We start from the raw sequence: 25478 nt of genomic DNA on the forward strand, positions 1-25478 counted from the left end.
TGTTCATTTGTGTAACAATTGTACTCATGTGAAAGACTTCTTCAATCCGCAATTACATTTCCACATTTCTTGGATTCATACGCAGATACAGAGGGAGCATTAATTCCAAAAAGGAGAATGTCTCACCAGAAACGGGCAATTTCAACAATACTGGCTGTATTGGTTCATTTATAGTGGGTGGATAGTAAGTCCATACAAGCTGTACACAGACTACTCTAAAGCAGTGGTTCTCAAATGGGGGTATTACTACTTTAAAGCACTCAAGAGATGATTGAGTTGGAAAAAAATACATAAAATGTATAATATTTATTTTTTTAAATATCCCACTACGAAGATATACACAGCAAAAACTTTAACACCTGTAATCTCATCACATTGGTTGGACTCTATTTTGGCTGACTCCTGGCTCCAATTGACTCTTGGATAAGTCATTATCTTAGGGGTTCATATACTTGTTCCATACCTATAGTGCGAATGTTTATACGTTGTGTTAAAAAAACTAGGAAAGTTTAAGCAGAATGGGTTAGTCTATTGTTGCGATTTAAATGAAGATCTGAACTCATTTTATGCCCAAATTATGCAGAAATCCAAATAATCCCAAAGGGTTCATACTTTTTCTTGCAACTGTACATTTTGTTACCAAAATATCGGTGTCAGGACAACTCTTGGTGGTACGTATGTGCAAACGTAACTATGTAGTCGCTTACGTGCCCGAACATAAACTATATGCAGTGACGTAGCAAGTGGAGTCCAAATTCCTAGTGAAGATTACCCCTTTTTACTTCATTGTGAGGGTGTAGTGGTAGTGGGTGAGGGTTAGTGGTAGTGAGTGAGGGGGTGTATTGGGATTGGGCCTAAAAGTATACAGCGAAAGGGAAAACTATTTGATGTTGCTTTCATTTTCTCAATATAGCATATTTGCTACTGGAATTTTGGAGCACTCTTCTTTTGCAAACTGCTTCAGGTCTCTCAGATTTGAAGGGTGCCTTCTACCAACTGCTGTTTTTAGATCTCTCCACAGATGTTCTGTAGAATTTAGATCTGGACTCACTGATTTCCACTTCAGAACTCTCCAGCGCTTTGTCTTAAGCCATTTTGGTGTGCTTTTTGAAGTATGCTTTGGGTCATTGTCCTGCTGAAAGACCCATGATCTCTGACGGAGACCCAGCGTTCTGACACTGGGCCCTACATTATGCCCCAAAATTCTTTGGTAGTCCTCAGGTTTCATGATGCCATGCACACAGTCAAGACATCCAGTACCAGAAGCAGTAAAGCAACCCCAAAACACCAATGAACCTCCATCATGTTTGACTGTAGGGATGATGTTCTTTTCTTTGAAGGCCTCATTTTGTTTTCTGTAAATAGTGTGATGATGTGCTTTACCAAAAGCTCCACTTTAGTCCATCTGTCCACCAGACATTCTCCCAGAAGGATTTTGGCTTCCTCAGTCTTGCTTTTTTATGTCTCTGTGTCAGCAGCGGGGTCCTCCTGGGTCTCCTACCATAGCGTCCCTTTTCATTGAGACGGATAGTGCGAGCTGACACTGTTGTACCCTGTGTCTGCAGGTCAGCTTGAATTTGTTTGGAAGTGGATCCAGGTTCTTTATCCACAATTCTAACAATCCTTGGTTGCGGTCTTTAATAAATGTTTCTCTTCCGTCCACGTCCAGGGAGGTTAGCTACACTGCCATGGGCTTTTAAACTTCTTGATGACATTGCGCACAGTAGACACAGGAACATTTAGATCTCTGGAGATGGACTTGTAGCCTTGAGATTGTCCATGCTTTTCCACAATTTTTGGTTCTCAAATCTTCTGAGAGTTCTTTGCTCTTCTTTCTTTTCTCCATGCTCAGTGTGGTACACACAACACAAACTTTTCTCCATTTTAACTGGCTGCAAGTGTGATTTCTATATTGCCAGCACCTGTTACTTGCTACAGGTGAGTTTAATTACAAATTAAAGGAGCATCACATGTTTAGAATACAACGATTTCTTACAATTATGAAAAGGTGCCAATAATTCAGTCCAGTTCATTTTTGGAGTTCTGTGTAAAATATCAGATTTGGTTTTTTTTTTTTTTTGTGTCGTTCCAATGCAAACAAAATAAATAAATATGTGAATACCAAAGCATTTGTAATTTCAACAATTTTCTGGGAGAAGTGGTGCATTATCTGACAGAAATGCAGGGGTGCTAATATTTTTGGCCATGACTGTTAGTGTTGGGTATCGAGTATTGAGTATTGATTGGAACCGGGACTATTTTTCCGATTCTCCCGGAATCGTTCAAAAGTTTAAATTTCGATTCCTATTTTCGATACCAGTCCGCCGACCGGAAAAAATATGTCCGCCGAACCGGAAGAAGAAGCCGCTGAACACCAACGAAGAAGCGCCCACCGCCGGAAGTGTTAGCATAGCCGAGCGAGTCAGTCAAGCTCAAGCATGGATAGCGGGCGTCGGCGGTCGAAAGTGTGGCTTTACTTTACAAAAAAAAATGAAATAACCGCGAAATAACAGAGCTCCATGTCCATCAAGAAACGAGTGGAGAGAGAGCTGCAGATGAACCAGGACGTTCCACCGATACTTATGTCTGACGACCCTGCTGCATGGTGGTGGTCCAGTGGAACCAACAAAAGACTTATCCTTGCTGTCATATCTCGCTTTCTCCTATTTATGCGTTCAAGCTTCTTCCACACCCAGCGAACGTGTATTTTCCACAGCAGGAGACACTATCTGTCCAGAACGCTCACGCATCCTGCCTGAGAAGGCGGATATGGTCATTTTCCTAAACAAAAACTGTCTCTGATTTTATACTGTACCTGCTGCTAATCTGGACTGGGTTTTGCAAGTTGTTTCTTATTGTTTATTTGCTTTTCTGCACCAGGTTAGCCCATCAGTGGGAGCACGGTAACATTTTTAAGTACCTGCAGCATCATACACTTGTGTGTGTAAATGTGTTTTCATGAGGTTTCCTGCAGCATCATACACTTGTGTGTAAATGTGTTTTCATGAGGTTTTCAAAAATAAAGCTCTCTTGAGGAAAGTACCCCTGGGAAAATGTATTCATAATTTATAATATTTATATTCATGTTCATAGATTTGATATTTATATTCTAGTTGAAAACAGTCCTGTGAGGAATTTATAGTAAAGTTCATAAAAAGTTAATAGAATTAAAATTGATGGAGAATGTCAGACTATTTCATTCAGAAAGACTGTAGGTTAGCTAGCTCATTTAAAATATCCTAAACTTTTTTTTGACCCTGCCTCTTAAAAGAATCGGAACCGAGAATCGTCAGGAATCGGAATCGAAACAAAGAATCGGAATCGGAATCGTTCGAATTCAAACGATACCCAACCCTAATGACTGTATATGCCAGCTACTTTGACAACAAGCAGAGGAGAACGCTACACTTGCAAAGTTTACTGAGTGAATGTTGTCAACAAAAGTAGCAGTTAAATTTAACATATGTCTTTACTAAACGGACAACCACCACATGCAGGACATCTAACATCTGTGAAGATTAAGTCCTGGTGAAGATGTCATTCATGTCATCACAGCTGATCTGTCGTACCGTGAAGAGGCACAATTATAGCAAGCATAAACCAACTGTGCTACACTAATAATAGCATAAAAATGCAACTACGGGCTGAATGTGAATTTATGTTTGCTTCCTGAAGAACGTTGGACATCTTTAAGTAATCACAACAAGCTTGGGTTGTACCCAAAAAGAGATCAAAGAGTAAATGGTGCACTATGTTAAGTTGTTTATGAGAGTGTTTACTACATTATCGATGAGTAACTGTGCCTTGTTTGCAAACCACAAAGACTTTCAAAATGCGCACTTATTTTTTACTATACTTATTTTTACCAAGTTTTGAGCAGATCAATGACTTGCAGTTGAGTAAAACATTTGCAAATATATCTGTGGCATTGCTGAACACGGAGTTTTGTAGAGATAAAAGAGCAGTGGCTTCACGTTTACCATGAATTGATTAACGTGGACCCCGACTTAAACAAGTTGAAAAACTTATTCGGGTGTTACCATTTAGTGGTCAATTGTACGGAATATGTACTGTGCTGTGCAATCTACTAATAAAAGTTTCAATCAATCAATCAAAACGTAGTCACTGCTAGTAGTGTGAGGCAATTCTTCATCGGCATGTTTCCCGGTAGTGCCTTTTCTTTCGCTGTAAGAAAAGTCAGCTGTGGAATTTTTTTCAGTCTCATTATAATTAAAAGCCCACTTCGCTAAAAAAAATCCTCGAACTGAAGGTGCTTCAATTCCAAGGCTAACCAGCTAAAATGCCAGCTCAAAGCGGTTGTTTAGCAACCCGACGCTTTACAGCAAGACAGAGTTTAGACACACTTAAAGCATTTCTGATCACACAAAGTGATCTCTGAGAAAGGCTGACACAGCTCTGACCTGCGCACGGTACGACAATTGTGGAAATAAACACGTCAGAAGAGTCGCTCGCTGTCGAAGCTCTTTGAAATGGCCGCTCCCGTATGTACAGGATGTAAACAAGATGTGATGTAGGGGACCAGACCCCTTCATAATGGTTGTGCCCGCGTGTACAAGAAGTGATGTCATCAAAATGGCAGCCCCTGATGTGTTCAAACAGCCTGCAAAATGAATGAATGAAGCCCAGCGAGACATGGTTCGCACACAAAACGTAAAGGTTCGTAAAACGAAAAGGTCGCGAATAGAGGCGTTCGGAAATCAAGGTTCGACAGTTAACAACTTTATTCAAATCCCAAAAAGAGGTGCTTTTATGTGAGCAAACCATTAGTAATTATGTTGGGGTTTTTTTTACAATTTAACGTATTCTATATGTTCTATTTCTAAATGTTTCAAACAACTACAGCTGAGCACTATTTTTTCAACAAAAGGCTTTTCTTCTGAAAAACCTATTCCACAAGGGGTACAACAATGAAAACAAGGTTGAGAACCACTGATCTAAAGAATATAAAAGTTGTATTTCTATAGTATTGTTCTTGAGGAATATATACCGAGTAAAAATGGCATCTAAATAAACTCTAGTAAGAAACCAACCTATCATGTCGCTCAGAGGAGCGCCTTCTTCGCCGCCGTCGCCGTTCTGGGTTTCATCAAGACGGCAGCGCTGGTCATCCATGCGGCTGCTTTGGAACTTGCTGAGCAGGTCGAAGAAGCAGTCCTCATCGGAGGGGTCACGACCCAATTTCTGACAAGGACACATACATTCAGGCGGACATTCGTGCTTTGAAAAAGGGGGCAATAATTTCCCCATTATTTTTGCTTTTACAAAAACAAAATGTCAACTGCAGAGGATGTTGGCTCTCAGGAAACTGAAGCAGCCCTAAAAATCTTATAGTCAACAGAAAGTCTATTATGGCATGCATGGAGGGTTTTCACAATGATGAAAACATTAATTAATTTGATTTAATCACACAAGAGACAGATTTGCATTGACCTTGATTACCGTAATGTGATCCAATATGTGCTCAGAAGCAAACCACACATCTTGTGAGATGACCATACTGACTACAGACTGATTGTTATGTTTCCCTATAGTACAACCAGAGAGTACATTCAATAACATTGTTACATGTTGCGGACATTTTAATGGAGTCAACATGGTCCAAACAGTAATCTGCATTCAAACCACATCACACACTCATTTGATTGTTAGTAGGATTGCAAAAAAGATTTGAACAAAACTTGAATGAAAGATTGAGCACTGGACAAATATTTTTTACTACCTTCTGATGGTTAGTATTATTAAAAAGTGAGGTTGTGTATCAAAGTGTATGATTCTTCTGCCTTGCCGTCTATCGAGCATTGTTTTGCCTAGTTTGTTAATATTGCCAACACCATTTTATGGCTAACGACAGGCTGATACAATCTCTAAAAGTTGTTTTAATCAAAGCCAACTTTCCAGAAAACAAATTCGACTCAGTATTTGAAATTTTAAAAAAAAAGAGAGAAAAAGTACTTCTATGCCTTGCGGCAAAATTAGGTCAGCAGACGTTTGCAGCCATCACACATTCTAACAAAACAGGCATTCAGCGCATTTGCATTCAAAGTTTTTCACTCTACTTTCAACGGGAAGGAACACCAAATAAAAGGCGCATACCTGAGTGACAAATTGTGTGAGGTTAAAACATGAACAACTTACCGGCTGCACTTCCTATTCCCTACTCGCTGTGTGTCATTCCTCTCCCCCTTACATCCCCCCGTGACCACCTTACATCCCTCGCTGCGCTCCCCTGCTGTCCTCGCTCCCTCAAAGCGCCTCTCCTCTTGTGTCTCTCTATTGCAGCCAACTTTCATGCACTCCCCTCCTCTCTCTCTCTCTCTGTCTCTCTCTCTCTCTCTCTCTCTCTTTTTTTCTCTCCTGTGTGCCGTTTTTGTGCCATTCACCCACTGTGGGAAAACAACTCATTATGGAAAGGGGAGAGCCGGCAGGGAGGGGGTGTAGCGCTTCTGTGATCAAGGTCACATTATCAGCACACAGAGGGGAGTGTTGGTGGGGGGGCGGGGGGGGGGGGGTCCAGAAAAGAAGAGTGGGTGGAAATATGGGTGCGACAGCACAGTCATGAGTGGATAGCATGCCAACGATGACATAGAAATCACATTTGGGCGCCTGGCGGCAAATGTGTCCCTCGCCACATCGCGCTTCAAATATTGTGGCTTCACTACATCACAGATTTTTTTGATTTTTTTTTTATACAATATTTGTTTTATTTTCTAATTTTATGTTTTGTCGATGATAGATATTCGTCAAGCGGGACTTATGTTAAAAAAACATCACAGCGTTTAATCTTGGCGCTACTCTCTTTACCACGACAATCTAGTTGACCAACTTTTGCCAATACAACTTTTTATTATTTAGAACTGAACAATTTGAGAAATCAGACTAATTTAGTGCATGGGAACATAGTCATTGTTGAGCCTTGGATGTGAGTAATGTGGAATGACAACGCAGACACGGAATGTTAACATCAATGGGTGAAACAAGTATAAAGGTGACGATATGGGTGTTATTTTATGTTTAGAGGGCTCTAATTATGTAAATCAACTATTTAGAAGATTGTAAAGGCTTTCATGCTGCAACTATATAAACATAAAACGTATTAATAATCCTAATTTGCAGGAATGCGTTCATCACGGTCTTGCGTGTAACCAATGATGAAGTTGGATGACTATTTCCATGCAGACTTTACTTACAGCAGTTTTCCTTAGGAAACTTTCTCATAGAATGGATTTGTGTGTTGTTGTAGCATGCATGTTTAGCATTAAGAAAACATCACTTAATAGTAGATAATAAATGTAGATTAATAAACTCTCGTAAAATGCATATTCCTTCACGATGACATTCTGTATCTTGATATCGCTCAATATTGGTGGGAACCAAACACTGCTGGACAATAGGGAAGTAGCTAAATCAAGCTATAATGTTCAATTAGTCAAAATGTTATTTATACTGCACTTTTCATACAAAGGCAGCACAAATTGCTTTACACCAGTTTAAAAAAGGTTAGAAAACATGCACACTACTCCACCTTTGACAAATACAAGTCATGGCATAGCACTGAAACATTGAGATAAAACATTAACATCACACCTTTAAAACAACTGCAGGTTAATACTGGGCGATATATGAGTTGTTATCGATATATTCAAGGTTTTTTTGCAGACAAATTTAAAAAATTCAAAAATCGCTTCGTCCCCTTACTTCCATAGCAAAACGTGGCTAACACTGGCGGGAACGAGATGTTTGTTCCAAAGAAAAGACAATTGTTGTCTGTACTTTGGTTTTGCGCAACAGGCATGGAACAAAAAACTGCAGGGTGCAAATGTATTTTCAAAAATGCAGCAGCACGACAAACTTATTCCTGCATCTGAAACTGAAGCCCCCCGCCGAGTGCAGGAAAAGCAACTATTTATGAGTCGAACAAGATGCAAAAACAAACAAACTACGGGCTAAAAATCCCCTTACCATGGTGGAATAATTTACACCAGGCATATATGATACCATGTATGATGAGAGAAGCACAATGCATAGAGCAATCACTAAAGCTGTTGCTTTGCACACCGCCAAGATGTGGGATTGAAAAAAGCTGCGTTCACTTTATCCACTGACTGAAACTAATTTAACAAGAATTTGCAATTGCGTGTGAATGTCCTATATGCGCAAGCCGGCAATATGCTTGAGTGGAACTGAAATGATTGAATGTCCAAGGTGAGTAGAGTGTGTGGATGTTGGAACAGTTCAAATCGTTTAAGAAATGTTGGATACGGAGATTTTGTATATTGGCCCATTCATTTTCAATTGGGAGGAAAGTCCTGGTAATACCAGGTAATCAGGGAATTTTCTGAACCGGTAACTTGAATGTCCAGGGTGAGTGAAGTGTGTGGATGGTGGAACGGTTCGAATCGGATAAGAAATGTGGGCTAAGCAGTGGATTGTATAATAGCCATTCATTGTCAATGGGGAGAAAATTCCCAAAAATTCCAGGAAAACCGGGAATTTGGGGAAAGGTAAAACATGTTTTGTGATTGATATATCGGAAGAGTAGTGTGAGTGGATGGTTGAAAGGTCAGAAACGGGTTTAAAAATGGTGCACAACTTTGAGAATTTAGGGCATTGTTGAACTATGAATATGTCCATTCTTTTAAATGGGAATTTCGGGAATTTTTGATATGAAATGAATGGGTTGGTGTTGGAATTTTTGGAATCGGTTGAGAAATTACGTAGTAACAGTTTGAATTGAGATTGGATATTTGGGAATTCCTGGAATTTTGGGAAAACCATACATTTGTACAAAAAAAAAATAGGAGCATTTCTTGTCCCAACTAATAGGAATATTTTGAAGGTGGAATGGTCAAAAACGATTAAATATTGTTCACTGTGAAAACTTTCCAGGAAGAAATTAAAAAAGGGCTTTGGAAAACCGTGAATTCCTGTAATTTATAATTTTTTCACTTGAACTGAACAGAACTAAACTTGATTGTCCAATGTGAGTGGAGTGTGTGGATGGTGAGATGGTTGGAATCGGGTGAGAAATGTGGGAGTTGTGAAAGTTAGAAAATTGCCCCATTAATTTTAAATGGGCAAAATGTCCCGGAAAACCAGGAATTGTGGGACAATATATATACATATATACACATACAGTATATACATACATATATATATAAATATATATATTTACACGCGCACACACACAGCTACTTGCAAAAGTATTCATATTCAAACTGTAAGGCCTAATGGGGCAAGGCCAAAGCTTTAACGTTTGGGAATAATTGCACAAATAATGACAATAATTAACGTACCAAAACCCGTGTCAAGTGTCATTAGGATGTCTTTTTCCTTGCAAATGTGTCACACGACTTCCCTTGTGGCGTCATTGCCCTACTATGTAATCGTCCCCTTTCTTTAAGATGCCAGTTTGCTGATTATAGCAATTTGCGAGGTCATCTGAGCCAATGACAGAGCGAGATTAAATGCCCAATGGCGACACCGAATTCACAGGTGCAGATAATCTAGTTCACATGGACATGAGATAAGCGAGGGAGGACTTTTCCACATGTGGGCGACTTATTACATCATGTCAAGCAAGCTCTTGGGAAATTAAGGAACAATGTCCCTGATTTAACCTTGCTAATTGTGTCTTGTATATATAACAAAGGAGACCTGAGGACACGGACAGGAAGTGGACATAGAAACAGAGAGTGTTGCCAAATTAAATTACAGTGGATTTCTGGTTGGTTTTAAACTGGGCCAACAAAAACAACCAGTTAACTCGTGTGATTAATCAGCACATTTTTTTGCATCAATCATGTATATATGCAGATTAACCACGCCATTTTTTTTTTACCACAAAGGTTCTTTTTACCTTAACCGCGGCACGGGATCAGTGATCACGTCAATGCATATTGAAAAATTTCACTTCAAAATACACCCTGACTGGACTTTGGATCAGACTGTTTGCAAATGTTGAGCAAATAAATGATGTGCATTCAAGCAAAAACTTTTTAAAGTGTACTTGGATGACATTCTGACAAAATTGCATTTGTGTACAAAAATTGGGCTCTCTTTTAGGTGAATTCCAAATTATGCAAGCAGGTAAACCTGTGGTTGTTATTAATCCATCCATCCATCCATTTTCTACCGCTTATCAATCCAAATCCAAAATTGTGATTACCGTATTTTTCGGACTATAAGTGGCAGTTTTTTTCATAGTTTGGCCGGTGGTGCGACTTATACTCAGGAACGACATGTGTGAAATTATTAACACATTACCGTAAAATATCAAATAATATTATTTAGCTCATTCACGTAAGAGACTAGACGTAGAAGATTTCATCGGATTTAGCGATTAGGAGTGACAGATTGTTTGGTAAACGTATAGCATGTTCTATATGTTATAGTTATTTGAATGACTCTTACCATAATATGTTACGTTAACATACCAGGCACGTTCTCAGTTGGTTATTTATGCGTCATATAACGTACACTTATTCAGCCTGTTGTTCACTATTCTTTATTTATTTTAAATTGCCTTTCAAATGTCTATTCTTGGTGTTGGGTTTTATCAAATAAATTTCCCCCAAAAATGCGACTTATACTCCAGTGCGACTTATATATGTTTTTTTTTCCGACTTATATATGTTTTTTTTCCTTCTTTATTATGCATTTTCGGCAGGTGCGACTTATACTCCGGAGCGATTTATACTCCGAAAAATACGGTAATTACCGGTAGATTTTTTTTTTTTTTTTTTTTAAACTCTTTCAACAGCACTATCTTTAAAAGCAAGATATTACTGTAAATGCTCCAATAAATGCCTTTATTTAGTTAACTTCCTAGTCTCCTATAGTCACAGGGTCTGTGGTTCACCAAAGCAAATACTTCCCACTTTCTCATGCACTCTAAATCATTTATTAAAGTTATTTATAAAAAGTTGTAGAAATGACCTCCAGACCTCCACCAAGCTTAAAAAGAATCTGGAATAGGGATAGGCACCAAATTGTGCATTTTTGCTACTAGTGTTAAATGTTAATTGTATGTGTTGGACTGTACACCACCTGTTCCCTAAGAAAAGCAAACGGTGTAAACAACGTCCTTGGTAGAGGTAATTTAAACGCTACACCCAGCAGCTTGCTAATGAGCTTAGTGTAAAGACACCGTCTGAGACCAGACACTTGTGTGTAAAACCAGCCTGCGTCTACACACCGGCACTGGAGGTGGAACCTGCACAGTGATGTCATCAGCGTCCACAGGAGAGTCCAACCAGGTCCTGTCGTCAGACGACTGACTGTCAGGATAGCCTTTCCTCTTACCCGACTGTGACGTTGGACTTGTAGACCTCCTGGGTATGCTTTCCATCTCTTGGTACTCGCCATCCTGCAGTGAAATGAACATGTGGTTAGAAAGGAGTCTGACGCAGAGAGAAAAGGTTTGAGCGTTCACCTTGTATGAAGACAGCTTCCATAGTTCCACGCTGTCCATGCTGTTCCTCTTGGTGAATTTGGGTCTTGCTCCTGGGGGAAGCATTTTAAGAGCACAAAAGCAAGTCACATGATTTTGTGACGTTGATGATGTGAATGAATAAAAGTCTATTTGATTAAACAACAGTGGCTTCACTAAAGAACAGAATGTGCACCCACTCCACAATTATGATAGTGTAAGGACGTCAATTAAATACGCTGCTGGATCATCTGAAGCTGTAATGACGCCACACGATTCAAGTGACCTAATTCCGATATTCTGCTACCTTGTGGCCCACATTAAATATGCATAAGAGCAGGAAAAAAAGAGAATATTCTCATAAATGATGTGTGAAATCTCATATAGGTTACTTTTAAGTGTTACTTGTTAATCAAAGGTAAAGATGTTGTTGTTACCTCTCTTTTACACTACATATCACGTGCAGCGGTAAACACATCTCAACTTGTTAATTTAATATAAACCGCAAATTCATTCATCCATCCATTTTCTACCGCTTGTCCCTTTTGGGATCTCGGGGGGTGCTGGAGCCTATCTCAGCTGCATTTGGGCGCAAGGCGAGGTACATATTGTTCATAATTACTTCAATGTGACAAAGTTTATTTTTCCCCGTTATGATTTTCTAACATAATTTTAAATGTTTTGTATTTTCTAAAATGCACATTAGAATGTGTCTGACCTTCGATGTTCTACTAGTTACTAAAAGTACATATTAAAATGTGTTCAACCTAAAATGTTCTACTGGTTACTAAAATGCACATTATTAGAATGTGTTTGACCCTACATGTTCTACTAGTTACAAAAGTACTTATTATTAAAATGCGTTCAACCTAAGATGTTTTACTGGTTATTAAAATGCACATTATTAGAATGTGTCTGACCTAAATGTTCTACTAGCTACTAAAATGCAAATTAGAATGCATTTGACTTTACATGTTCTACTAGCTACTAAAATGCACATTATTATATTGCGTTCATCTTTAGATGTTCTACTAGCTACTGAAATGCACATTACAATGCGTTCGACCAGAGATGTTCTACTAGCTACTAAAATGCACATTACGACTCAGGACTGCATTTTCTAAAAACTTAGTCAAGCAACCAAAAAAGCAGACAATACATTGCCTCACCTTGCATCTCAAACTCTGAACTGGAAGGTGAAAGGTCGCCATCACTGACACCCAAAGCTTCCATCAGCTGCTCCACATTCATCCTGGCTGTCAGCTCCCCGTTCCTGTCCCCAATCTTCCAGACATTGTTTCATCTTACATTAATAGATCTGTACATATGAGGTGGAATTGCAAGTCTTAAATAGCGGTCTTACTTCTTTGGAGATTTCAAGGTGTTTTCGGACGTAGTGGAGAGCTTGTTTGTGGTTCCCTAAAGACACGTAAGCGTTTCCCAGACTCCAGCAGGCTCGGCCTTCTCCCACCCTGACAACACACAATCAAACAATGTGGCAACCTCTCCTCAAAATGTGAGGCGGCAAGCGGTCACTTTACCTGTCCGTAAGATCCCGAGCGATGTACAGGTGCCTCAGGTGATACTCTATGGCTCGCTCATACTGCTGCAACAGAGTGTAGGTGTTTCCCAGGCTGTAGCAGGCCTGTGCCTCCATCACTTGGTCCCGTAGTTGCCGCGACAGATGCAGAGTTTTCCTAAAGACAGCAAGTGTGAGCATTTTGTTCCAATTCCTCCAATCACCACTAGATGCCAGGCTGCCTCTTTCTTCACCTGTAGTAGTCTGTGGCCGTGTTGAACTGGCCCAGGAATATGAGGGCATTCCCTAAATTGCTGTAGGCTCGTCTCTCTGCCGCTTTGTCGCCAAATTCCTTGGCTATGGATAATCGCTGTGAATGACGGATACCGTAAAAAAGGTTTACATGGGAAAGTGCAGGGGAAGAAGTACTCCCAGGGTGTCTCTTACCTGCCTGTGGAACTTAATGGCTTCCACAAAGTTTCCCAAAAGGTAGTGTGTGTTGCCCAGGTTTCCGTAGGCTCTGCCCTGAGCAGCACGATCACCAAGTTCCTTGACCAAACACAAGTTCATCCTACGGATGAAATGCACAATTTAGAGAATACAGCTGCATCATACATACATAGAGGCGATGGTGGAATTGTGCACAGTAAATATTCGGTGTGTGCGTACTGTCAAAGATACGTACTCGTAAAAGCTCGTAGCCCTTTGCAGTGTTTCACTGACGTCAGGGGGAAGGTCTCCTGGCTCCTGGGTGCAGCCCCACAACTGCTGTTTGCCTTTAGCATGAAACACATTGCCTATGTTGTAAAGTGCTCGTGCCTCCCCAACCTACAGCCAGGGAAAAAAACAGGAATTGTATGTCAATTAAGGTCAAGAAGGATGCATAATTACTCCGTCGTTTACCTTGTCGCCTTGCTCTTGAGAGATATCCAAATGTCTCTGACAACAGACAACAGCCTCGTCAAAGCGGCACAGCACTTTCAGGGTGTTGCCAAGGTTACCACTGGCTTTCCCCTCTCCGATTCTATCCCCTATCGTCCTGAAAGAGAGGAACACACACATGCTATAATGCCAGGCAGCATTAGATGCTACAGTATCATCTTTATTAACTTAAATAGTCAGCAAACTACAGCGCAGGGACTTTATATAATTAGGAGAGGCAGTAAAGTGCATTTTAATGAGTGACTGCTGTAGGACTAGCTCCCCGTGTCCCTGCTCAGTCTGTAATGTAACAAGGTAAATCGCACCCCCAGGGTCTTTAATCGCTCCCCTGCCGAAAATACCACCTGCACTCACAGCGGGAAACCAGATTACCCATTCAGCGCTCAAAGACGCTTTTCAACGGTTAGTATATTGAAAGTCCACTCACTTTTTGTGTGAAAAGGTCATCATTTTGTGCATGAAACAACTCGAATAATCAAGTGGACATGTACAAAAAACTGTTGATTATCCCCACATTTCAAGAAACTTTTTTTTTTTTTTTTTTTTACCAGGAATTCATTTACCCGGGTGAGTTTATTCCTGCTAATCAGTGGGATTACCTCAAAGATGGGAAAATATGTTCCAATCAGACCAACTACATATGAGGATTGGTGAAGTGAAGTGAATTATATTTACATAGCGCTTTTCTCTCGCCACTCAAAACGCTTTACATAGTGAAACCCATTATCTACATCTTTAAGCTACAGTTAAACCAGTGTGGGTGACACTGGAAGTATATTTTTACATGAGCTACTTTTTTTTACAAAAAGTATGGAGTAATGGGAACACATTTTCACCCAGGTAATTTTGGTAGTTTCAAGGTTTTTCAAAATCCCAGATAATTGGGAAATGCTCATGTGCTGTAAAAGAGGCTATTGATAAGATATTGTTCAATTTTTAATGTAATTGAGGGGGTTTTTTTTTAAATAAAAAAGGCGGCTGTAGAAAAAAAAACTAGAAAAGCACTCTGGAAAGTGCAGATCTCCGCTAGATCCTATATCCCAATAGTAAAGAAAGACAGTGATTCAGTTCAGCCCAAAAATCTAATTACTTGTTCCTTATTCTATTTCTGACATTTACTGAAAGTTCAATCAAAATCCGCCCGGAACTTTTTGAGCTACTGTATGTTGCTAACAGACAAAAAAATAATAGTAGGATAAATTAAAATGTTTTCTTTTGTCTGTCGCTTCCAAACTGCAAGAGGGTTCACGCTTAGCATCGATCTCAGCACCTAAGTGTGTCTGTTCTATAGCGGGATGAAACAAATGGAAAGAACCCTTTCTCTGGGGGGAGGCGGGACTGCTTAGCATATACACAGTTCAGCCATGTTACAAAAACAAAAGGTAATGTAACACCCCAAAAGTGGTAATTACAGGGTAACAGAGCAATAAAGGGAATATTGGACGAGTATAAATTCAGCTAGGTTTGTCTACTGCAGGGGTCGGCAACCTTTACCACTCAAAGAGCCAGTTTGGAAAGTTTCACAAATTAAAGAAAACAATGGGAGCCACAAAAAAATTTTGAAAATTTAAAATGAAAAACACCGCATACAAAGCTTAAATTGCTTTGCGCTATGTTAACCAGGGGTCTCTGACACACGCACCGGCACGCATCTTAATAAGGAAATTTAATGTTAGTGCGGCCCGCGACTTTTAATTGAATGGCGCTTAATAGCGTCTTTCTTGCCAACACTCTCAATTTTCCGGGAGACTCACAAATTTCAGGACATGCTGGGACTGTTTTTAGCGCCCTCTACAGCCTGCCCAAACAGCGTACCTGCTTGGCCACATGTTGAATGTAGCTTTTGCTTGCTCACGTAAGTGCCAGCAAGGCATACTTGTTCAACAGCCACACAGCTTACACTGACGGTAGTCGTACAAAAACAACTTTAACACTGTTACGTTACAAATATGCGCCACACTTTGAACCCACACCAAAGAAGAATGACAAACACATTTCTGGAGAACATCTGCACTGTAACACAACATAAACACAACACAACAAATACCCAGAATCCCATGCAGCCCTAACTCTTCCGCTCAACCGACGCACGGAGGGGGGGGTTGGGTGGGGGGTGTATAATGTAGACCGGAAGAGTTAGGGGTGCATGGGATTCTGGGTATTTGTTGTGTTGTGTTACGGTGCGGATGTTCTCCAGAAATGTTTTTGTCATTCTTTGTTGGTGTGGGTTCACAGTGTGGCGCATATTTGTAACGTAACAGTGTTAAAGTTAACTTTTTAACTTTGACTTATACGGCCACCGTCAGTGTAAGCTGTGTGGCTGTTGAACAACTATGCCTTGCTGTCGCCTACATGTGCAAGTAAAAGCAACATAACATGTGGCCGGGCTGGCACGCTGCTTGTAAATGCTATAGAGGACAATTAATGCAGTGCCATTAGGGCACGCCCTTGATTAAGTAATTAGAGTGAAAATAGGATAATATTTACCCTGGGAGATTTCTAAGAGAGACAGTCTGCTGGGAAAATCGGGGGGGTTGTTGGAAAACCGGGAGGGTCGGCAAGTATGCAGCTGAGCCGCATCAGAGTGGTCAAAGAGCCGCATGCGGCTCCGGAGCCGCGGGTTGCCGACCCCTGGTCTACTGGAACAATTTTTGGCTTTAAGGTTGTAAAACAGCCAAATTACCTCCCTGCTTGGCACTCAGCATCAAGGGTTGGAATTGGGGGTTAAATCACCAAAAATGATTCCCGGGCGCGGCTACGCTGCTGCCCACTGCTCCCCTCACCTCCCAGGGGGTGATCAAGGGGATGGGTCAAATGCAGAGGACAAATTTCACCACACCTAGTGTGTGTGTGACAATCATTGGTACTTTAACTTTAAATACCAAGAGGTAAGTTTTAACTGGCGATTTATAATAAAAAAATTTAAAAAACAGACAGACATAGATTACATGACAAACAATAAGATAAAATGGTTCAATCCCGTGTTCAAACCTTTGGTTTAGTTTAATAGGATTATTTAGGTTTAGATTTTGCTTTAGGTCGCAACCTTTGGTTTTAGTCAAAATTGTTTTTCACTATAGTTCGAATACGAAGGTCCGGGGTTCAATCCTGGGCTCGGGATCTTTCTGTGTGGAGTTTGCATGTTCTCCCCGTGACTGCATGGGTTCCCTCCGGGTACTCCGGCTTCCTCCCATCTCCAAAGACATGCACCTGGGGATAGGTTGATTGGCAACACTAAAATTGGCCCTAGTGTGTGAATGTGAGTGTGAATATTGTCCGTCTATCTGTGTTGGCCCTGCGATGAGGTGGCGACTTGTCCAGGGTGTATCCCGCATTCCGCCCGAATGCAGCTGAGATAGGCTCCAGCACCCCCCGCGACCCCTAAAGGGACAAGCGGTAGAAAATGGATGGATGGACGATAGTTCGAATGAACTAGGTCTAATTAAACATACACTACTGTTCAAAAGTTTGGGGTCACATGGAAATGTCCTTATTTTTGAAGGAAAAGAACTGTACTTTTCAATGAAGATAACTTTAAACTAGTCTTAACTTTAAAGAAATACACTCTATACATTGCTAATGTGGTAAATGACTATTCTAGCTGCAAATGTCTGGTTTTTGGTGCAATATCTACATAGGTGTATAGAGGCCCATTTCCAGAAACTATCACTCCAGTGTTCTAATGGTACAATGTGTTTGCTCATTGGCTCAGAAGGCTAATTGATGATTAGAAAACCCTTGTGCAATCATGTTCACACATCTGAACAGTTTAGCTCGTTACAGAAGCTACAAAACTGACCTTCCTTTGAGCAGATTGAGTTTCTGGAGCATCACATTTGTGGGGTCAATTAAACGCTCAAAATGGCCAGAAAAAGAGAACTTTCATCTGAAACTCCACAGTCTATTCTTGTTCTTAGAAATGAAGGCTATTCCACAAAATTGTTTGGGTGACCCCAAACTTTTAAACGGTAGTGTAGGTCTAATTAAACAATTATGTTCTTTTTGCAATAACATTTCCCTATAAAAGTTTTACACATTAATGTACAGCCATTGAACATGAAATCTCAAAGTAAACATTGTAAAAATACCTTTTTGCAATAATTTGGAATCAATTGAACCAAAAAAATATTAGGGCTGTCAAGTGGTTAATTTTATTAATCAGATTAATCACACTCTAAATCTGTGATTAATCATGATTAATCACGGGTTATTATTTACTTGCATAAATACAATTTAGCGAAGAAAATACCAATATTTGGGTACAAATGCAATTTAGTAGTCAGAATGTCACAGGAAAGTTTTTTAGATGTTTTACTGAACTGCAAGTCATTGATTTGCTCAAAACCTTGTGAAAATAAGTATAGTAAAAATTAGGTGAACCTTTTGAAAGTCTTTGCAGTTTGCAATAATCTTGCAAACAAGGTACAGTTACTAATCCATAAAGTAGTAAACGCACTCGAACAACAAAGTACACCATTTACTCTTCTTTAGTTTAAACATTTGTTGAAACAAACATGTTTGTTTACCTTTTTCAGATGACAATGATGATAAAAAATGTTTAATACAATGCACCCCAGCTTGTTGTGATTACTTAAAGATGTCCAACGTTCACCAGGAAGCAAAATAAATTCACATTCAGCCTGTAGTTGCATCTTTATGCTATTGTTTGTGTAGTACTGTTGGTTTATGCTTGCTATAATTGTGCCTCTTCAAGGTACGACAGATCAGCTGTGGTGATATGAATGACATCTTCTGCAGGACTTGGTCTTCACACATGTTAGATGTCCTGCATGTGGTGGCTCCCCGTTTAGTAAAGGCATATGTTAAATTTAACTGTGCTACTTTTGTTGACATTGATTCAGTAAACTTTGCCATCGTAGCATTCTCCTCTGCTTGTTGTCAATGTAGCTGGCATTAATGCTACCATGTAGCTATCGGCGCAGCAGCACCAGCTGACCGGCAGGAGCCGTCATTGCTCGCTGAGGACGGTGACTGCTGCTTGCTTTCACCTCAATCTCCAAGACACAAAACAGCCTCCAATATCCCCAAAGAGAGTCAATAGATTTGTCGCTAGTAGCTGTTAAAAAAGAAGTTGCCAAGAGGATTGACAACACTGTCTGCGCATCCTCGAGTACGCGTTTCGCTTTAAGATTGTACTTTAAACTTGATGTGCACTGATGATAAAAATGTTTGTCGCTGCAATTCCAAAAAGTTACCTTAGTTTTATCCTAAGGTCTATTTTGAAGCGAAATTGGCTGCCTCTCATCGTGATCACAGACTGTGTAACAAATGTGCGCGTCTTCCGGGTTAAGCCTCAACCCGGAAGTGATTAATCATCATTAGTATTTGATAATGCGATCGTCTATTTTTATTAATCACATGCATTAAGGCGTTAAGGTTGACAGCCCTAAAAAATACAAAAAGAAAGTGATTCAGCAAAAACCTGAACAATACTGTCCTCACAGAATAAAAGTTAACTTTCCTTGTTTTTCTTCTTATATTTGATAGTCTAATTGTCTTGAATTTGTAATCCAGTGCCAACAGCCTGTTCCAATGCTGTTGTTGCAGAAAAAATTGATTGAGTCTACCAGTTCAATGAAAGCTCAGCAGAGAGCGTGTCGCTCATAGATCGTGCAGTTCAGAAGTTCATGGGTAGCTCATCATCTAATGGTCCCATCCAGCATGTGTTCCCTTGTTTAGCTCGATATTTGTTTGACCCAATCTAACATTGAACATCCACAGAACAAGAAAAGGTTGGAAAACAAAAATACACGTTTTCCTTTCAGCTGATGAAACAGCATTTAACTACTTTTTGACTCCACATGTGTTTCTTTTCCTGCTTGACCTTTGATCGCTGCGTGAGCAATGTGACCAATGTCTGCATATTTTCTTGTCTTACACTCTACTTATTCTAGAACAACTCGGTTGGCTGTTGCTGGTGACATGGCTTACAGCGCGTACATTTCAAAATAAAAGCCCAACATTTTTAAGTACTTTCAGCTGCAATATCAATCAATTAATTTACTAATTTTTCAGCATTAGAACAATATTGATATACAAAAGTCAAAGGTTTTGAAGATTGATTTAACATGATTAACATAATTATTGCCTTTTTTTTCTCAAAGTAAATGTTGCTGGTTTATTGACATGCTTTTACTTTTAAAGCATTTTGTTAATCCGGGTTACGTTAACATAGTAGAAATTATATGGATCACTAGAGGTAGGAATCATTGGGCACCTCACAATTTGATTACGATTCTTGAGATGACGATTATTTTCAGAATTCAGGTTACAAAAGCTCCTGTTGGCTGCTGACATATGACTTATACACAGTGTTAACCTAAAAAAAAAAATGTTTATATTTGTTTCACAAATTTTATTTACAAAAATCACGGAATGTTAATCAATTTAATAAAATAATATAGAGCAACCCCAAATCCAACCCAAAGCCTGCTTTACAATACTTGAGATAGAAATTAACATAGCAATTAAGACTACAGTATCGATATTAATATCAATATTAGTTGTTTAATGTTTTTCATCCAAAAATTGATTCTTAAAAAGAAAAAGAAATTGAAAAAATATATATTTTTTTTAATTTATAAATTGATTCTTGAACATTATAAATCCATTCAAACTCTCCCTAAATAAAAATTGCAATTTGGATATAAATACATTTTTTTGAGCACCCCGATCGATTACACTTCAAATATAATCAGTTGTTCCTTATCCCATTTCCCGAAACTTTCATCAACATCTGCCCATAATGTTTTGAATTATGTCGCTAACTAACTATTTAAAAACAGACAAAAAGCACAGTGAATACTTAACCTCCTGGAAGAGGTAATAAATCCTTAATACAAATAAAATATATGACACAAAGGCAGAAAATATATATTAAAAAAATTATGAATGACTAAAATATAGAATATTTATTATACTTATTAAAACAATTATATAAATAAATAGATTTTACATTAACTTCTTAAATGTTTTTGCATTTTAAGTTTCAGGGCTGTACACTGAGCTTTTTCACTAAGAGCATTGGTGCTACTAAATAAATAAAAAATAGCACAGAAAAAATTTAACAACGTACACATGCGCACTCATTAGGGATGTGACAATATCAAAATATCACGGTACGCTATTACCACGGTATTAAGGCCACAGTCTCCTTTCTGAGGCTGTTGTCTGTTTTACAATATAAAAAATTGTTTATTTACTAAACCGTCCCATGGCAGCACGGTGGAACAGGGGTTAGTGCATGTGCCTCACAATACGAAGGTCCTGAGTAGTCCTGAGCAACCTTCCCTCTAAGGTGCGCGCCTGCGCAATTGCGCACTGCTCAAGCGTCCTCTGCACACAGCAAATATATGCCGCGCACCAAATCAAATCCCATCTGAATTCTAAACAAAATAAACACATTTATTCTGTGTAATTTTGCAATGCAACTCTGAGTGACAGTGACAACAAGCGGCCCTAACGGTGTTCGTCAACACCGTTCAATTGAACACCGTTCAATTATTGTAACGTCTATCGAGATGCTTCGAGGACAGGAATTATATCGATCACTTTATTGAGCAAAACTGTTTATATTCGGCCATAACCACACCAAAAACATGAGTAAAAAACTTATCTCGAAAAACTAGTCATTTTCTGCCGTACAAACCAGGCCAAAACCAACTTGTCATCTGTCACCAACACGCATACCACTAAGCCACTGGTGCGTTTATGGCCACACAAAAAGTCGGACAACTCAAACACCACACAAAGTTACACTATGACTCCTCAGTCATACGTGTGCTTATTCTACTGTCATTTATTATTAATGTTAATTTATTTATATTAAACATGGAATGCTGTTACTAGAGAAAGTTACAGGAATGCACACTTCATCCTATGCTTACATTTCATTGTGCAACATGAGTATGTTTAAGGGGAACTAAATGTGATCTCTGAAAGGGGTACAAATGATTTCCAAAGCAGGACCCCCACCGAGACATATTGTACAATACTAATCCATAGCTTATAAAAAACAAGATTTTTTTTATTTTCATTACAAGTGGGCCAAATCACTAATATTACAAAATAATCTCATGAAAATGACTCCTCTCATTTGAGTGTTATTATAAAAGATTGGTTTGAGACAGGTGTGCTGCTGGTATTGCCACGTGTGATGTTGCTCACATGTGCTCCACTGAATGCTCAGGGAGTTTTTGTGTTTGCTCAGACACATGAACAATTAGAGGGAACATTGGTCCTGAGTCCAATCGCGAGCTCGGGGTCTTTCTGTGTGGAGTTTGCATGTTCTCCCCGTGACTGCGTGGGTTCCCTCCGGGTACTCTGGCTTCCTTGCACATATTTCTAGTCGTATTTCTAGTCGCAAATGCTTGCACTATACAGCCCTGGGTTTAACTTTTAATTTGTTTTGGTCCATTCTAATATTTTCATAATTTTTCAGTGACATGATTCATATGTAATCTTTGCGCATCAAAAATACTTGTCCAAAAGACAGCATGTATTTGCAATGTTTGTCTCGTATTTTAAACTAAAAAAAAGAAAAGTAATCATGATTGTTTTCTTTGGATTAAAAAAAATGACTCACAAAATTTGGATAAATATCTTTCCATTGGTGCGCAATCATATATGCAAAAAAAAGCACTTATACACAAATTATGTTGACATAAAACAGCATCGTATAAAAAAGTGTCTTACCTGGCCAAAGTAAGGTCATGCTTGTGGTATTCCAGGGCTTTCCCATACTCCTTCAGATAAAAGTAGGCGTTTCCCAGCTGGCTGTAAATGGCGCTGAGGGTCTTCAGGTCCTCTGTGCCAACCTGCACAGCTGCCTCGAAAAACGCTGTTCCTCCTTTAAAGTCTCCAGCTTTGCAAAGGCGCTCCCCTTCCAACGCCAGCTCCAAGCAAGAGGCCTCCATCCTGAATAAAGATAGTCATTTAGATATCCTTTACAGCAGCAGTGTCTTATAGAATTTACAATATCTCCTTAGCAACATGGTCTGTCAGTTACCTTAGTAACTACATATTTTGACTTTGATGTACAATATAATTGAAATATTAACACTTTCCAGCACATTCTAATTACAAAGAAGTATTCTCAATTCAATACATTGGTTACCAAGGCAACCACTGGCTCATTTACACTGTTTGAGGTAATACACCTTTGAGTCCATTGACAAGTACTTCATAGTTAACAGAACATATTTCAAAATGTTAAAGAAAGTATCCTAAGGGTTGTCATGAGATGTTTTGTTCTGCATGCCATTTACTAATCAGTGAATGGTAAGTCCAGATTCCTTCTATAATTCCGGATAAACCATCACATTTGGTTGCAGAACCAAATTCCAGATAAGACACTAGAAGTTAATCAGAGGATTAGAGTTAATCAAGGATTATCCTTCAACCTATTCTGTTTTACATATGCTACCATGTCATAGTATAGGAAAGATAGATGTGGGTGCCATGTGGCTTCATAAGAAGGGTTAGTGGGGTCAAGAACCATATCACTTCTCTTCAGACTCTGTCTTCAATGTTGCTATACGCAAACAGATCACATGATTATCTTCAATTTCACCAGCAACATAGTGTTTTCTGCGTAGGGCTCCAGCTCTTTATTACCCATGTGAATCTTTGTTTGTCTGCTCGTTTATGCAAAAACTACATAACCAATTTCCAGGAAAACACAATCTCAGATGTACAAAATCTATTAACCCACTAAAAGAAAAAACTAAATTGTAAAATTAGGATAAGTCATACTGCTTGTTACAAGAAATAAGTTGTACTCTTAAAAGGTTGAAATAAATATGTTTTAATTTTTAGAAAAGAAACTCATTAACATTGTTACACAACACTGGTAAAACTTCCATATATTAAAAATACACAAAGTATTTGTTATAAAACCCATCAAACAAATCTTACAACTAAGGCCATTGAAGTATGATCTATTCTTTCCCAATACACCGGTTTGTACACATCACATTGAACGGCTGATACAAATGCAGGGCTTGAATGTAACCACGGCAACCGCGGCAAAAGCCGCAACCGCCCTTGTCTCTTGCCGTAATGCCCTAAAAAATGGACCTGCATCAGCGGCAAGAACATGCCGCGACCACCCTTGACTTTTTACTTGTTAATAAACTAGGGATGTAACGGTTAACGGTATAATGATAATTCAAGATAAAATTCCCAACGGTTAGTAATTCCGTCATTTATTAATGCATTTTAGGCAACACGAAGTCAGGCGCATGCACACTAGCGTCGTTTGGCTTGATTATCATGACGGACAAGCTACACAGACTTTGCTCCGGAGATTTCCCCTCGGAGTAAACGGAGCCGAGCGCTTGGATATTCCCTCGCTTCTCGGCGTACGTTTAAGAGCGCAATGCTGTGTTTAGATGGAGACAGGTGTGGACAATATTGGAGGCAAGACACATTTGTCCCCACACTAAAAGTATACAGTGAAGGAGAAAACTATTTGATGTTGCTTTCATTTTCTTAAAACAGCGTCCATCAGCTGCTGTGACAGAGTTAATGAGGTGAGGAAACATGCAGCACCGGCAATCCTGATTGGTTCATTATTTTTTGCTATCTTGAAGGAGTTTGTAATGCCCTGGAGCCCAGATCCTTGTGTGGAGCTCAGCGAACTACAAGGATCTGGCGAGAGTCAGGTTAGCTCATTCCTCCTTTAACTGCAAACTGTATCATTGTTCAAATAACCTCAATACGGGCTAAAATGTATTGTCATCTCATCGAACTGAAGGAAGGCTGTGAAGATTGTGTATTCGATGTGAAAGGTATCACTCCTTTTTATTTTTGTTGGCCAAACTGGTGTACTGAATCACTGGGAGGCCTTTGAGAAGAACAAAGCTTGTTTATTAGACTTTTTCTTTAATAGCCAAACTGCTTTGTGTTTTATTTCGATATCAAAAAGTAAACACCATGTTTTTTTTACATTACTTGTGTTTTTTTCATGTATATGTTTTTCTTGCAGCCGGTCAACCTGGAGGGGGGTTGCCACATATGTTGCTCCTTCCCAAGATTTCTTCGTTTTCCCAGTTCGAGCTTTGAAAGTTTTGTAAATATCAAGAGAACAGTGGAGCTTGACCAAGGAGACAAAGTGTGCAGGGGGCCGGTGTCAGCGGTAGTACCTAGGCGGCTCCTCCACCCACTGCACGCGCCCGTTCCCGCTTCGCACCTCAGGCCAACCGGCACAGGCCTTGGATCCATACTTGTCCTGAAGTTACGGATCTGACTTGCCAACTTCCCTTACCCGCTTTGTTATAACATGCCAGACGCTGTTGACCTTGGAGACCTGCTGCGGATAGGTGTACAGCCTGTGTTACATTGTACTTAGAATTTAAAACTAGAGCAAAACAATTTAATAGGAAACATATGCTAATTACCTATAAGATCATTGTTTTTAAAAGTACACATTTTTTTGGGCCTTTTCAAAAAAAAAAATATATATATATATATATATACAGGTAAAAGCCAGTAAATTAGAATATTTTGAAAAACTTGATTTATTTCAGTAATTGCATTCAAAAGGTG

The 25478-nt window shown here is 39.4% G+C and overlaps 1 protein-coding gene across 4 annotated transcripts in view; it reads right to left on the reverse strand.

Moving 5' to 3' along the window:
• Nucleotides 1–25478, reverse strand: part of gpsm1b (G protein signaling modulator 1b) — an 88961-nt gene that overhangs the window by 5315 nt on the left and 58168 nt on the right. For all 4 annotated transcript variants that reach the window (XM_062031042.1, XM_062031041.1, XM_062031040.1 and 1 more), the window contains 11 exons: nucleotides 22626–22847; nucleotides 13872–14007; nucleotides 13654–13796; nucleotides 13416–13539; nucleotides 13223–13338; nucleotides 12991–13146; nucleotides 12813–12921; nucleotides 12619–12733; nucleotides 11453–11523; nucleotides 11216–11386; nucleotides 5052–5202 (listed from right to left, as the gene is read on the reverse strand). In XM_062031042.1, coding sequence (XP_061887026.1) covers nucleotides 5052–5202; nucleotides 11216–11386; nucleotides 11453–11523; nucleotides 12619–12733; nucleotides 12813–12921; nucleotides 12991–13146; nucleotides 13223–13338; nucleotides 13416–13539; nucleotides 13654–13796; nucleotides 13872–14007; nucleotides 22626–22846 — 1513 coding nt within the window. In that variant the 5' untranslated portion in view covers nucleotide 22847. The remainder of the gene's footprint in view (nucleotides 1–5051; nucleotides 5203–11215; nucleotides 11387–11452; nucleotides 11524–12618; nucleotides 12734–12812; nucleotides 12922–12990; nucleotides 13147–13222; nucleotides 13339–13415; nucleotides 13540–13653; nucleotides 13797–13871; nucleotides 14008–22625; nucleotides 22848–25478) is intronic.

This window comes from Entelurus aequoreus, linkage group LG21, assembly GCF_033978785.1.
Source record: "Entelurus aequoreus isolate RoL-2023_Sb linkage group LG21, RoL_Eaeq_v1.1, whole genome shotgun sequence".
NCBI lineage: Eukaryota > Metazoa > Chordata > Actinopteri > Syngnathiformes > Syngnathidae > Entelurus > Entelurus aequoreus.